General features: G+C 42.1%; 1 protein-coding gene across 6 annotated transcripts in view; it reads left to right on the top strand.

The window, feature by feature from the left end:
• The window catches only part of LOC147026196 (golgin subfamily A member 2-like), a 104,152-nt gene that overhangs the window by 67,391 nt on the left and 21,761 nt on the right, over nucleotides 1-15,000 (top strand). For 5 of the 6 annotated variants that reach the window (XR_015058151.1, XM_085881355.1, XM_085881358.1 and 2 more), the window contains 4 exons: nucleotides 2,380-2,519; nucleotides 6,913-7,089; nucleotides 11,779-11,892; nucleotides 12,068-12,268. Coding sequence is in view for 5 of the 6 variants with exons in the window: in XM_085881355.1 (XP_085737481.1) it covers nucleotides 2,380-2,519; nucleotides 6,913-7,089; nucleotides 11,779-11,892; nucleotides 12,068-12,268 (632 nt within the window). In the remaining variant the exon portion in view is untranslated. The remainder of the gene's footprint in view (nucleotides 1-2,379; nucleotides 2,520-6,912; nucleotides 7,090-11,778; nucleotides 11,893-12,067; nucleotides 12,269-15,000) is intronic. The other variant, XM_085881356.1, reaches the window with a different exon arrangement.

The following is a 15,000-nucleotide window of genomic DNA, read 5'->3' as shown; positions in this document are numbered from 1 at the left end:
GATTTCAATTGAATTCTATATTTCGAACATGAATCGGAACTGCAGAACATGAATTGGAAAATGAACCTGCAGCTGAGCAGCACTGTGGCTCTGAATTTGGAAAATTGTATGAAATGTCATCCTGAGCACACATGCACCCAGAGGAGTAAGGGAATTGTTTTAGTCTGTCTGCCTGTCTGTCAGTCAAACAAAATTTAAAATCATTCCAAATAGAAAACTTACTGTTTTTTGGGATGTCATAAAGGACACAAACACCAGGTATGAAAAACTAATTTAAAATGTTCAATGAGGTGGTGTAAAATCGGGTGCATCAACGGTGGAAAACGTGCGAAAGTTTGTCTTTTTTCTACAGCCTTTAAAACCGTTATTATCTTGCCAAAACGAAGTTTTTGCAAGATCTGTTACTTGGTAAGTTTTATTTTTTTTTTTTTTTTTTTTTTTTTTTTTTTTGGTCTGTAATCACGTATAAAAAATCCTGCAGAGCACAGTTATCATTGGAAATTTTTGTAACTTCGCATATCAGAGGCCTATAGAGGTCCCTTTCAGTGCATAAAATTTTGAAGGTCAAAGGTCAAGATCACTGTCGCAAATCAGGGGAGTCGACGAAACCCTTATTTTTTGAGTAATTTTGATCGGATCGTCTTCAAACTTCATGGGAATATAGTTCATGGTCTGGCGCTCAGCTGATTAATTTTTGGTGGCGATTGGCCTTGACCTTCATGGTTAGCGCCTAAGGTCAAACATATTTGACCCCAAGGTCAAATTTTCAAGTTTTAGGAACCATATCGTGTAGTACCTCAAATTGAACACCTCGATGAGTGCTTTCTAGATATGTCAAGCTTGAGACATTATGTCGTCATTTGGTGACGTTATGAGGCAAACGCATATTTTTCATGGTTACTCTGTAGAACGATTCTCATCGGAATCTCTCGTAGGCAGATATTCCTCAAGGAGTCGCTCCTGGTGGATAGCAGCTCTGTTCAACTCGGTGTGACCTTTTGGCAAGATACGGGTCACCCTGCGGGTGACATTGGTTTATTTTATTTCAATTGATTTATATACTTGAACACTGTAGAACACAAATCGCCTTTTAGCACTGTCAAAGCCCTTCTGTTTAACAGTACTTGGACAAAATATTATGCCATTTGGCACTCTCAGCATGATGGAATATCGAGATTCAGCCAAAAATGCGGCTCATAAGAGATTTAGATTGAGGTCGGAAATGCAAAGCAAGAGTTGAAAAGACACTTCCATGTCCTTTTTTTCTAAAGACTGTGTGGGGTAAGGTGTTCTATGAACTCTAGTTGTTGTTTATTTTTTTAGATCCTCGTGGAGGATCTCGAAGTCTTACTCACGTTGTTGTTCTTGTGGACTTTTTTGTTTCACAGCCCACAGTTTTCATCGAAACTTCCTGAAACTTGGCGTATATATGTAAAAATACCCTGCGCAGACAGTGACCATCTCCAATTTTGAAAATTCCCCCCAGAAAAAAAAGTTATGATGTCAAAATAGCTCCACTAATGGAAATCGCCGAAAAAGATTATCTCCGAAACTAGGCAAGCTTTTTGAATTCTGTTTGCGAGAATCGAACAGGGCATTAGCAGAGATGAATTACCGCACATATAATACATCACTATGACGTCATATCAATTTTTATGATGTCATTCTTATTTTTTGACTTTTTGTTTCACAGCCCAGAGTTTTCATCGGATCTTCCTGAAACTTGGCATATATATGTAAAAAAATTCCTTGCGCAGACAGTAACCATCTCCAATTTTGAAAATTCCTCAGAGAAAAAAAAGTTATGACGTCAAAATATCTTCGCTAATGGAAATCGCCTAAAAAATTGTCTCCAAAACTAGGCAAGCTTTTTGAATTCTGTTTGCGGAAATTGAACAGGGCATTAGCAGAGATGAATTACCACGCATATGATACATCACTCTGACGTCATATCAATTTTTATGACGTCATTCCTATTTTTTGACATTTTTTGTTTCACAACCCAGAGTTTTCATCGAATCTTCATGAAACTTGCCATGTATATGCAGAAAGCCCACACGCAGGCAGTAACCATCTCCGATTTTGGAAATTCTTTCTAGAAAAAAAAGTTGACGTCATAATATCGCCGCTAATGGAAATCGCCTATACCATTATCTCCGAAACTAGGCAAGCTGTTTGAATTTTGTTTGCGGGAATCAAGCCGGGCATTAGCAGAGATAATTTATCGCAAACCTGATACATCACAATGATGTCATATTCGTTTTTATCACGTCATCATGAAGAGGACGAGGATCTTAGCTCATTTGAGCTTGTTTTTTTGGTTTTTTCTTTGGTGTTTCTTCCCCTTGCATTTTTGATCCATCCATTGTTTCTCCACAGTAGATTTGCAGACACAGCAGAAAATGGCAGCAGCAGAGGCCTTGGTGGAACAGGAAATATCAGTGGAAAAGTCGTTACAGGAACAGCTAAAAACGACTGAAGCTGAAAGAGATGAACTTCTTGCTTTGTACAAATTACAGGTGAAGCGGCGATTATGCCAGAGCAGAATTGATAGTGTTAATTTTATAAGGATTGAAAGCTGGCTCTCCATTCCTGTAAGTGAAATAAAACACCTTTATACCTTGCAATGTAGTCGGTTATTCTGGGAAACTAATGCAGAAACTATTCTGGGAAACTTCCCCAATATCACGATATCTCAAAAAGTTGTGGATGGCTTTGGATGAAATTTGGTGGACAGGTTGGGTGTGTGACGAGAACTTGAAGATCCGGATCCAGATACCTGAATTTCTAAGTGATTCTTCACCTTTGAGAGATGGAGCCAAAAATGATAAATTCATAGACTCCGATAGAGAAGGACTGGAACCTCCCATGCTCGGGGTTTTTAACTTGATTTTGAACGATTAACTTGAGTCCAGGGCTAAAATGACTTCTAGAAGGGCTAGAGACACGTTCTCGGGATCCATATAGGGGTGTTTGAGGACGGCGAGTTAAATAGTGCCATTTTCAACACCACCTGAGGTCATTTCAAAGTCAAAAGGTCATATTTCAAGGTCAAATTACTGAATTTTGGTATTTTTTGCCCGTTTTTGTGTCTAACTCATAAACGGTGAGAGATGGCTGATTGTAATAAGATGCAAGTGTGTAGAGCTGTCAAGCTTTGATATTTATTGTCATATATCGTATTACATAAACATTATATGCATGTCACAACACTATGCCTATTACAACTATGTCTATGTCTATCACTAGTTGGAGAGCTTTTCTTGCCTCCTGAGGAATCCCAAAGCTTTTTCTTTGTCACTTGCATTGAGGACATGAGCTTTCAATAGAATGTTAGCTAAAGTAGTACATGCAACATTACTATTAGCTAAAGGTGCATCTACAGAGGATAACAGCTCGGCAAAATGAAATCGGCAACGCATTTTAGTCTTGTCATACAAATTATAGGCATTATGTACAAAAAAGACGGTTGACATAGTCCGCACACTCAATCCACCTCTATTCAAATTATCTAGAAACTCAGATGACACTTCGTTGCCATCTTCATCATCAATGATCTCCTCCATACTAGTGCTATCGCCATATTTATGAACAAGGTGTCCGGCCAAATAAACTATTTTCTGCTTAAGGGCATCTTCAGACCCCAAGAGATCCTGAGTGTCTTGAGGAGTAATCTCGTCAATTAGTTCACTTCGCTCATCTGGATTTATGGAAGTTGTACAGTTCTTGTCGCAATCAATCACACGAGAACTAGATTTGGGCATAATGTCATGCTTAATGAGTGTTTGCAAATTTACAATTTTAGCTGCAGCCATAATGTCAACTACGTCAATGTAGAAGTTTCCACCGCTTCTTTGCCTGGCTTGGCCGAAAAACTTTTCCAAGGCTTCATCTGCAAATATAGCAGGAAGAACGTAGTCAAAGTCTTTCTCTGCCAGAAGCAATTTGGCAAATATAATAAATGACCGTTTTTACAGCCATTTTTCCCTGCTGTGCAGGGGTTAGGCTTTTTCTTGAGGCAATGTTTTATGGCCGGATGCCCTTCCTGACGCCAACCCTGGTCGCCTCTTACAACACACAGGGATATGGTATACCTATTCTAACCGGGGCATACACCGGGACCAGTACACTGGTACTCACTTCGCCGACCTCAGATGGATGACAGGCTGAGTCAACCCCCTGGTGTTAATTCAGCAGCCAACGGGGCTTGAACTCAGGACCCTGGGATCCCAAGCCGCCACCCTAACCACTAAGCCAACACCAGGCTTAAGCAATTTGGCAGCATCCACATTATTATGTGTGGACACAGTGAAGGCTTCAGCAGTTTGCTGAGTTAGCTTCAGCTTATGACCACCACCTCCTTGCCATGCGCAGGTAGATATAATTTGGCAGGCCTGCTCCAGCCGAGTGAAACTTGTACAGTCTGCTGTCCAAGGCTGTCTGGATTCGTCACGCAGATGGATGGCTGAGAAACGGTCTTTCATGTTCATCATCTTGAACCACTCACTCATTATCTGGGTGAGGATGATTGTGCCTTCGCTGATGCCCAGTTAATCCTTGAAGGTCTTTAAAGCAGCGACAGTCTTGTCATTGAACACTTGGCATACCAATGGTACACTCTGGCGTTGAAGGGGCTTGGGGAAAACAGTGGTGTGCGTTAGCTTGGTTAAGCGAATAGGAGTAGTCCGGTCGATCTCATAAACCTTCTGAATATCACTCCAGTAAGCTTTGTACTCATTACCATCTACGACAAATGAGAGTGTCTTGCCATCAACAGTAATCCAGTTGTTGCGAACATTTTTGAAAATGTGCACGTAGTCGTACACCAAGAACATAAATTGCTCTTGAATTGACATTGCTTGGAAACTTCCTGGTCCTCCAAGTTTTGAATAAACACTGCAGTTGGTATTGCAATTGTCACATATCAAGGAAATCACAGTACCGCCAGCACCAACTACAGCTGATCCAGCTTCGATAAGGAGTTCCTTCAGCTGATCGGCAGTTAGTTTTTTGCAGGGCAAAATGCGAAGAATATAGCGTGGACCACCGAAATGGCAGGCAACTTCAACAACCATAGCATGTGAAGCAATCATTTCGTGTTCACCACCCGCTGCTGCATTTTGAGCATATCCTACAACATGCCCTCCAGAAAATCGCAATGTCTCGACCAGCTTTACCTCGTCAAACATTAAATTGACCAAACGCTGTTGTGGTTTAAGCTGGTCGAACAAGGTTTTGAGGTTGGAGTCCTGCTGACTACTAGCAAGCATCTGTTTTACCTTTTTGTTGATGGTAGAATGATTAAGCTGGATCGACGAATCACTTTGTATGCACTGGGTGATATGTTGTGAAGCTGCATTGCGAAAATCATAGTATCAGTATCAAATCGGCGACGATCAACAGGTTTGAACATAAGATGCAGCTGCGATACATAAGATGCAGAAGGAAGGTGAAATGGGGAAGCTCGTGTTCCTCAGTCATCCAACAAAGCTGGCTTATTACAAGCTGAAGAATTTCCTTGCTTGTGCATTCATAGATGTTTACCTGGTCAGTTATGGATCTGATCTGGGACCATTTTGAGAGCAGGCTGTTCTTCTGCAAAGGAAAAAGTCTTTTGGGCACCTCAATGCCATCTTTCTCAACTCTATTCAAGAATAGAAATCCGAAAGGTGAGTGAACTTGTTGGAAATGAAAGAACTGCTTGACAGTTTGTCCAGTAGCATCAGCTCTTGATAGGTAAAGGTTTTCCTGGTCTTTTATGATGTTAAAGCCAGGAAAATAGGAGCTGATTTTAGCACAGAAGTGGTCGAAATCTTGGATATTGTCTGCAGCCTCATCAGCTGCCTGCATCTTCTTAGCTCTTGATTCTGACGTAGAAGATGATGTTGGGCGTGGGGCTGAGGTCACCTGCTTCAAAGCTGATTTCGGTACTCCAGGAAATATTGATGGGGGTTCTTTGGGTCGTTTTCCACCCCTAACTGACACCCAATCACAATTGAAATGTCTCACAAATATATATCTCCTTTAAGCACCTCAAGCTTTCTTTCTCATTTGGCATTGCCAATATCCATCTCTCCCTCTCCTCAGGATCTTTTGGGAAGGATATGACCTTTACATAAGGTGTCCCATCATAGTTTCCTCTACAACCAAAGCAGCTCCAACGACGTGGCATATTGTCACCAAAGCAGGAAACAACACAAAGATCCTGTGAGATCACCAGCTGGACAGTTTCTGAAAGAGAAACAAACAAAACATACATTAGTTAACGATGATAGAAATCAGCAAGTAGGTGCAGTGGGTGCACAATGTCATGTTTTGTCATAGACTTTACAAAAGTTTTCCTCTATGAGTGAGACACAAAAACAGGCAAAAAAATACAAAGATTCAGCAATTTCACCTTGAAATATGACCTTTTGACCTTGAAGATGACCTCAGATGGTGTTGAAAATGACCCTATTGAACTCGCCGTCCTCAAAAACCCCTATATGGATCCCGAGATCGTGTCTCTAGCCCTTCCAGAAGTCATTTTAGCCCCGGACTCAAGTTAATCCTTCTGACTCAAGTTACAAACCCCGAGATCGTGAGGTTCCAGTCCTTCTCCATAGGAGTCTATGGCTAAATAGCACGATATTTCAAAAAGTTATGGACAGATGTGGACAAAACTTTGTGGCTAAGTTGGGTCGGTGACAAAAACAATCTGATTCGATTTTGGTGAAGGTGTGGATTTAGATTAGGCTTATCACTGGGATACAAAACGTAAACTGTTCAGCCAGGTGGAGGGGGTATGTGCTCTACCGAGTGCAGTTTTATTTATAGCTCGTTTTTACTCTTTAGACAAATATCACAAAAAACAGTTTGTTATGAAGATTATTATGTTCATGTGTCAGGGCCTAAACATTCTGTGTTTGGCAGGATGCTCAACTTTCTGAATTCAAGAGTGATTTGGAGATTTATCGAGAGCAAACCCATGACCATAAGGTCCTGCTGGAAGACAAACAGAGTGACAAGGCCACAATCAGCAAGGCACTGAGTCAGAACAAACAGCTCAAACAGGAAGTGGAGGATCTGCAATTCGCCCTGGCAGCTGTGGTGAGGCCAAACATAACCATGACGTTGATGTTTTCATTTGCATTGTGTCTAATTAACAATTATAATTCACTGGTTCATTTGTTTATAATTGTCTGGTCTTATTCAGCATGACCATTTGCCAGAATTTGATTTTGATTGGGTATTTTTGGAATGGCAAGTGTGCTGTTATGCATTTTTCGCATAGCCATAGGATTTTATCAAAGTCTATTTTATTGCAAGCGAGCAGATAAAAACCGTTGCTTCGCTAACGGGAATATTAAGATGGGGGAGGGGAAAGGGAGCGAGGAGGGGTGGTGGAGCGAGGAGGGGTGGTGAAGTGAGGAATAGAGCGAGGAGGGGTGAGGAATAGGAAGCCACAGAAGGGGGTGGAGAGTGAGTAAAGGGGGGGAGAGAGCGAGTCTTCACCACACGTCGCTATGCACTCCAGGAGGGGGGATGGAGCGAGGATGGGGGAGAGAGGGGAGTAGTGTGAGGGAAGAGGATGTTCTGGAAATGCGTTTGGTAGGGGACTTGATGAAAAGCGGGGGGGGGTGGGGGGAATGGTCCCCTTCTGCCAGTGTTAGTACAAGATTGAACGAAATTTGGTACGTTAAAACTGCACATTTCAATGAATCATAATAAACACCCAGAGACGTCTGTGGGGGGTGGGGGGCTTTACCAGGAGGTAAGCATGAGGGAAGGGAAGGGAGGAAGGGCGTTTTCCTTCAACCGTCAAAAAAGCCGTGCCAATGTTTGTGCCTTTATTTAATTTCCACATAAACGATAAGCTTGAGAATCTCTTAACTTGAGATGAATTGCGGAAGTGATCTCAGCAGAAGTTTCGACTGCGAAAAAAACAAAAAACAAAACCCAGCCTTTTATTTGTACAATTCGTACATTCTTTTGTTTCTTCTCTTTGACACCCCTTCCTCTCCTCGACCTCCGGAGAATTGTATGGTGGTGGAGGGAGTTTGGGAGAAAGATGGCGTGAGGGGAGGGGAAGGGAAGGCAGTGTGAGGGGAGGGGAAGGGAAGGCGGCGCTATGGAAGGGAAGGCAGCATGGGGGGAGGGAAAGGCAGTGCGGGGGGAGGTGAGGGCGGCGCGGGGGAGGTGAGGGCGGCGCGGGGGGAGGTGAGGGCGGCGCGGGGGAGGTGAGGGCGGCGCGGGGGAGGTGAGGGCGGCGCGGGGGGAGGTGAGGGCGGCGCGGGGGAGGTGAGGGCGGCGCGGGGGGAGGTGAGGGCGGCGCGGGGGGAGGTGAAGGCGGCGCGGTGGGAGGTGAAGGCGGCGCGGTGGGAGGTGAAGGCGGTGCTGGGGGAGGTGAAGGCGGCGTGAGGGGAGGTGAGAGGTCATTTAACAGCTGTTTGACGTCCTGACCCATTGGTGAAAGTTCCAAACGTGATTTTTCATGTTTATAATAAACTAGTTTGTGCCCGCCCACCCACCCCACCTCTCTCCCCACCTCACAGCTTTTTGTATACTGTCCCCTTTAAAAAAAAAATCCGTATTGTAACCACACCACATCACATCACATCTATCGATAATGGGGCACGTGTATCTGGCTGTAGATATATGTGGTGGAAATAGCACCATCTTTGGTGGTAGCCGGTATTAAAATCATCTTCCTTTATTACCTCTACCACCGAATCTGGAAGGAGATTGTTTTCACCCCTGTCTGCCTGTCCATGTGTCTGTCTGTTTGTGTGCAGGATATCTCAAAAAGTTGTGGGCAGATTCAGATGAAACTTGTTGTACAGGTTGGGTGGTGACAATGACAAATTGATTAAATTTTGGTGAAGATCCAAATACGGATTCAGACATGAAATTGTTTTTTAATTTTTAAAGTGATTTTTCAGCATTGAGAGATTGGGCCAAAAATGATATATAGCAGTATATTCCAAAAATCTCCTGGGTCTGATATGTTCTCGTGGATCAGGCATTCCATGGCGGAAGTATTTGTTCTACGGAGTGCCTTTATAGCCTTTATAATGTGGTGGAACCTTCTCAAAATTATGATATAGAGCATATGTTGTGTTAAATAAAATTTCTTTCAAAAATGACAATTATACACAATAATGTATAGTGCATTTCCAAGAATGTGCCGTAGCACATTACCCACTGAAGGTGGGCCGAGAAGGATATCCGGTGGGAGTGCCCACGAGTTAATATAAACACAGGTTGGTGAAGAATCGATTTTAGCATGTGTTTATGTCTTGTTGGCACATATTTAATTTGATACGTTTGGACTATCTTTAAACCAGATGTGCACAAATAGACCACACACTGAAGTCACTTAACATTCTGTGATTCATGTTCATGTATTTGGCACTCCATATTGTGGTTCACAAACATTTCTAAAAAGCATCTAATCCTGGTCATACCACAATAATTGGGTATGTTTGAAAGAGAAAACTTTTTCATTTGTTTGACTTTCTGATCTTCTCTGGAGTGTGTCCTTCAAGTCATATTTGTCGTGATAACATAGGTTTCACAATTACTTGGAAAAATTACTTTTCTGATATAATTGGACCAGACTCTATGGCATAATGGTAAGTGTGTTTGCTCTGAGCCTGGGAGGTAAGCGGCTTGAACTCCGGCCAACTCGTATGAAAGAGTTCAAAAATGGTACGCTTCCTTGCTTGAGGCTCAGCATTTAAAGGATTGCATGGCGAGAATGCCAATATATGGTTAAACCCCATGTGTTGACAGTCTCGGTGGGGAATGGAGGGGTGGGAGATTTATCCTGAATTCCCTCACTGATTTTTGAGAGAAAAACGACATCACAAAGATGGCGTCAGCAGTACCCAAATTGCCGCTGGAAGTTGATCAGTGGTTGCTTTTGTCTGAAGTCGTCCAAGGTTGTCTTGTGTGTGTGCATGTCCGTGCTTGTAAGCATGCATGTGATTTGTGTTGCATCCATATCCTCTATGAGCACTGTTAAAAGGTTGTCTTACACTAAAAAAAAAAAAAAAAAAAATTAAATTACAATTTTTTTAAAAAATAAATTAATAAACAAGCCAGTCGGCGGTGATGGGTCGCCAAGCAGGACTGTTAGTATTGCGACACTTTGACCACTGACCTAGTGGAGATAGGTCATTATGCAAATGAGCAAACTTGTACCACTCATCGGGGAATATTCACGTGCAAAAATTTGTTTGGATCGGTTGAGCCGTTTTGCCTGGAGGGGGAGTTGAATAGACATGTTTACTGAAAAATGCACTTATTGACCTTTGACCCCTGAACTAATCGAGATAGGTCATTATGCAAACGAGCAAAGTTGTAGTACTCATTACGGTCTATAAGCATGTAAAGTTTCATTTGATTCGGTTCAATCGTCTTGGAGCTAATGTACTTTGAAGTTTCAGCAGGAATGCTCAATGGCCCTCGGACACCCAAGTTGAGAGGGTTGCCATTTGGAAACTATAAGATATAGAGCAAAATGGAATGGATGTCATATAGCGGATAGGGAATCACCTTCAGATTATGCATATCAAATCTCATCGAGTTCCATCTACTGATAACTACTCGGTATCCATTTGAATGAAAAGTACCGAAAATGCGTTTTGAAATTGGAAATCCCCAAAGTTCGAGGGGGTGCTGTGGGTGAACAAAGATCTAAATCGAAAATCCGGCTCGATCGTTTGTGCACAATGTATTCCAGACGATTAGTGTGAATTTTCATAACCATCCAACCATAACCCTAGGAGGAGTAGCATTTGGCATGAAGGCACCTCCAGCTCTCGCATATTATCGATTTTTGCACTAATTGACCTTTGAACCCTGACCTAAGCGAAATCGGTCAATATGCCCTGAGGCAAAGTTGTAGTACTCATTGAGTACCATGAACCTGCAAAGTTTCATTCGTATCGATGCACTCACCTGGTCGCTAGGGGGCCTTCAATTTTCGCGCATACCCTAATTGTAGGGGGCGTTGCGGGTAAAGTATTCCATATATCACAAAATCCTGAATATATTTGATAGAGCATCACCTGTAGATCATTCGTGCCAAATTTCATAACCCTACGTGGGATAATGGCTTTCGGAATTGATTTCGCGTGAACGGTACTGATTTTGAAGGTTTTTCGGTTGTTGCTCGGGAACCAAAGCGTCCCTCGCAACCATCACAATTTCCAAAGCACTAGGTCATAAGATGTACCCACCACCCGAGTTTGGTCAAAATCGGCCCACGTTTGCTACTAATTATGCTGATGACAAAGGAACAAACATCCAAACAAACAGACAATTACTGACAATAAGGGTCACCTATTTTGGCGACCCAATACAAAACAACAACAAAAAAATACAAAAGAAAAAACAAATTTTTGATGTCATGTTCAACTCGCCCTTCAAATCTTTTTGCCATGGAATACATTTCGCAGGTTTTGTTTCTATCTTCTTTCACAAACTTTGTGATGCCAAATAGTATTTGTCCTACATGCTGTTCTCCTTCACTTTCGCAACTCTATTTTTTTATATATATATATATATATATATATATATATATATATATATATATATATATATATATATATATATATATATATATATATATATATATATATATATATATATATATATATATATTGTGTGTGTATATGTGTATTTTACCATTTTATACACTTATTCTTAATCATTTGAGAAACATCATTTTTTTTTTCAACCCGAGGGAGAGAATAACTGTCTCACATTGATTTTGTTATTATATCATGGCAGAGCTCCGAGAATCGGGAAACGCGCTCGGCCTTACAAGTGGAGCAGCATGGCAGACAGAAGGTTGAAACAGAGCTGGAAGATTTGAGGAAATGGTTTGAATCTCTGACCAGAAAAGTGAGTGCAATAATTTAACTCGTTAATTTTAATGATATAATAGTTTGAATATAATAAAGATTATAATTATCGGCCATATGACTCACAAAGATCACTTTCTCAACAATGTTTAATTGTGTTTCTTCTGTGGCTTAGTTTATGCTTTCCTTCTCTGATGTTTCATTTGATTTCGCAGCTTGTGGATAAGTCGAGCACGATGAATGTAGATTCGAGCCAACATGTGCTCGAGAGCAGTGTCACACAATTGCTTTATCAGAGGGACCAGCTTGCCCGGCAATGCCAGATGCAGAACGAGGTGGTGGATCTTCTTCGGATAGAGAGCGGCCGGGACAGGCAAGAAAACTACCAGCTACGTGACTCTCTATTTGTGCTTAATGTAAGTCTTTGCTCCCAAAACACACCTTTGTTTCTTTCTTTTTTTTTAACTCTATTTTACAATTTCTCATTGCTTCAGGGGAATGAACAATCTTGCATTTTTGAAATTCCGTTAACGTCTTTTATTTTCTTTGTCTGAAATATTTCTCTTTGTGGTTGAAAATTATTTGTAATAAATAACGAGCATTCTTAAGTCTGTATCTCTGCAAATTTTTATCTATTCTAATAACGAACGTTCTTAAACCTGTATTCATTCCCTGGCACTGACAAGGAACATCAACACATGAGGATGCCATTAGGCGCATCAAAGCCTGTGCTATCATCATTTGTCCGTGCTTTATCCTTGTTAAATGCTGATCGTTAAGCAAGGAAACAGCACATATCATTTTTAAAGCGTTTGGTATGACCAGGCCACGGTTTGAACCACCAACCTCCCAGACTCGGATTGGATGTTCTACCCTTTATGCCACTAAGCCTGGTCGATAGAGTATGGACAAGCTTCCATAGGTTGGCAACTATTTCAATATTGTCAGTAATGCTCGTGATTGTTATCTGGGATCGTGATACTATTACTCTTATCATTTTTTGTGTTTTTTGTTTACATTTCTTCCAATGTGTTATCAACGTGATGTAACAATTCAAGTCATAGCAGCCGTTTCCAATCTCCTGTTTCTACACAAACTTTGTATTTCGTATGTGACATATTGCTCATACACAATCGCATGTGAATCAGTGAAAATTATGCTTTAAAAAATCATAGCAAAATAAAAATTATTTAATATGGGCGGGGCATCCATATCTAACTTTTATGTGAACTCGAGTCATCATCATCATGCATTCCTAGCTCTTAAATGGCGGGAGAGCATTTTCTAAAAGGCCATCAAAGTGAAAGGGTTAGTGGCAGAAATGCATATTTCCAGTGAACCTTGAAATGTTTGGTAACAATCGTTTTTGGCTTATTTTGATAGATATTGGTGTCTAGATCAATTTTAGGGTGGGTGGCCACTTATCACTGGCTTGGCTTTTGCAGAATCTAAGATGGCCGCCAATATGGCTGCCGCATCGATCAAAATATAAATTAGGTTGTAAATCCTGTTCTAAGTACAGTAAAAGGATGATATTGGTGTCTAAATCTGTTTTAGAGACCAAGGAAGTGGATTATGACGTTATTGGGTCATTTGGCGGCCATCTTGGTAGCAAAAATCCAATATGGCCGCCAAAAATGCCTGAAAAATGCCAAAATCACAAAAAATCGCACTAAAAACTAACGTAATCGATTGTGACTTGGTTGGGACCAGATATTCTGGACAAGTTCTGCAGAGGAGAGCAGTCACTACACCACACTGCCGGTGTCTACAACGGACAGTGGAGCGACATGTTTATTGAAACGAACTGGATGAGGAAGGGGCATGGGCCGGGTGGCATCATTGGCAACACAGAAAATCCTCAAACGATAGCGACATGGGTGTACAGTATGGATGCGACCATGACCCTGACTGGTGGCCTTAAGAAGATGTCTGGAGCTGACGAGAAGGTACAGCTTAACCACAAGGAGGAATCTACCAGTCGCATTCGTCGAGATGGCAATGATCGTAAATCACTGAAGACTACTCTAGAGTCATGCATTGACCCATTGGATCCAGCTACCCACGATGCAGGATGTCTGCTCAACATCTCAAATGGTCAACTAGCTCAACCGAATGTTAATGTTTTCAAGGCAGTGGAGATTGGACCTGATCAGCTGATCCAGTTCGAAGCATTATGGCCAGAGGGCTTTTACAGCTCACTCGTAAAACAGGTGACAACCTTTGCCGCAAAGAAGAAACGTCTAACAATCGATGATGATCCCGTCATGGATGAAGAGGCTATATACGCTCGGGAGATTGGCCTTCTCGTGAGCCAGCGCGATCTCGATCTGGAACAAGTCCTCTCCACAGAGCTAACTGCATATCCGCCCTCAATGTTTCAAGCTGATGGCCAGATGCGAGTGGCAACGGGAAAATCCACACTGAAAAAGAACCTCCAAGTAGAAGTTTCACAATGCCTTATCACAAGCCCAACATCTATGGTGATTGATGTTGCCGCTCTTTTTGTGGACATTAGAATGGCCATCCCAAGGAACCGTTGACACGTTCATTTCGGTGTTCAAGGTCTGGGTCAACGCGCGGCTGCTTGAAGCTGATGTCCACCTGTGTTTTGATCGTTATTATGACTACTCTACAAAAATCGGCACCAGATCAGCTCGAGCCAGCGCGACCCGGGTCCATCAGCTCGAATGGAAAACTCCAGTGCCGGCTCGTGAAGCAGTACTCAAGAACTCAGCCAATAAGAAACAACTCAACACACTGATTTGCGAATCAATCCTGAGTGATGACAACTTCCTGCAGCATGCGACACAGGACCACCAGTTGGTGGTTACTGGGGAAAACGACACACCTACGCAGGTATCAAAGGGTCGTAAGTCGCCTCGTCTGGACCGAGCATCAACACATGAAGAAGCTGACATCCTCCTGACACAACAGGCCATCCACTTGGCAAAATACCATCCAGAATCACGGGTGCGGGTGGTGTGTGATGACACGGATGTGTTCGTGTTACTTGTGCACTACAACTTGAGCGAGAAGCTCCAGTCTTCAATAACTATGCAGTCTCCAATCATGGCTCGGTTGTGCATTGACGTGAAGGAAACCACTCTTAAACATTCAGCAATCGTACCTGAGCTCTTGGCGCTTC

The sequence above is a fragment of the Eptatretus burgeri genome, chromosome 5 (genome assembly GCF_056783735.1).
Source record: "Eptatretus burgeri isolate ZD-2024b chromosome 5, Ebu_testis_v1, whole genome shotgun sequence".
NCBI classification, from domain to species: Eukaryota; Metazoa; Chordata; class Myxini; order Myxiniformes; family Myxinidae; genus Eptatretus; species Eptatretus burgeri.
The sequence above is the reverse complement of the archived record's forward strand: the minus strand, read 5'-3'. Positions and strand labels throughout refer to the sequence as shown.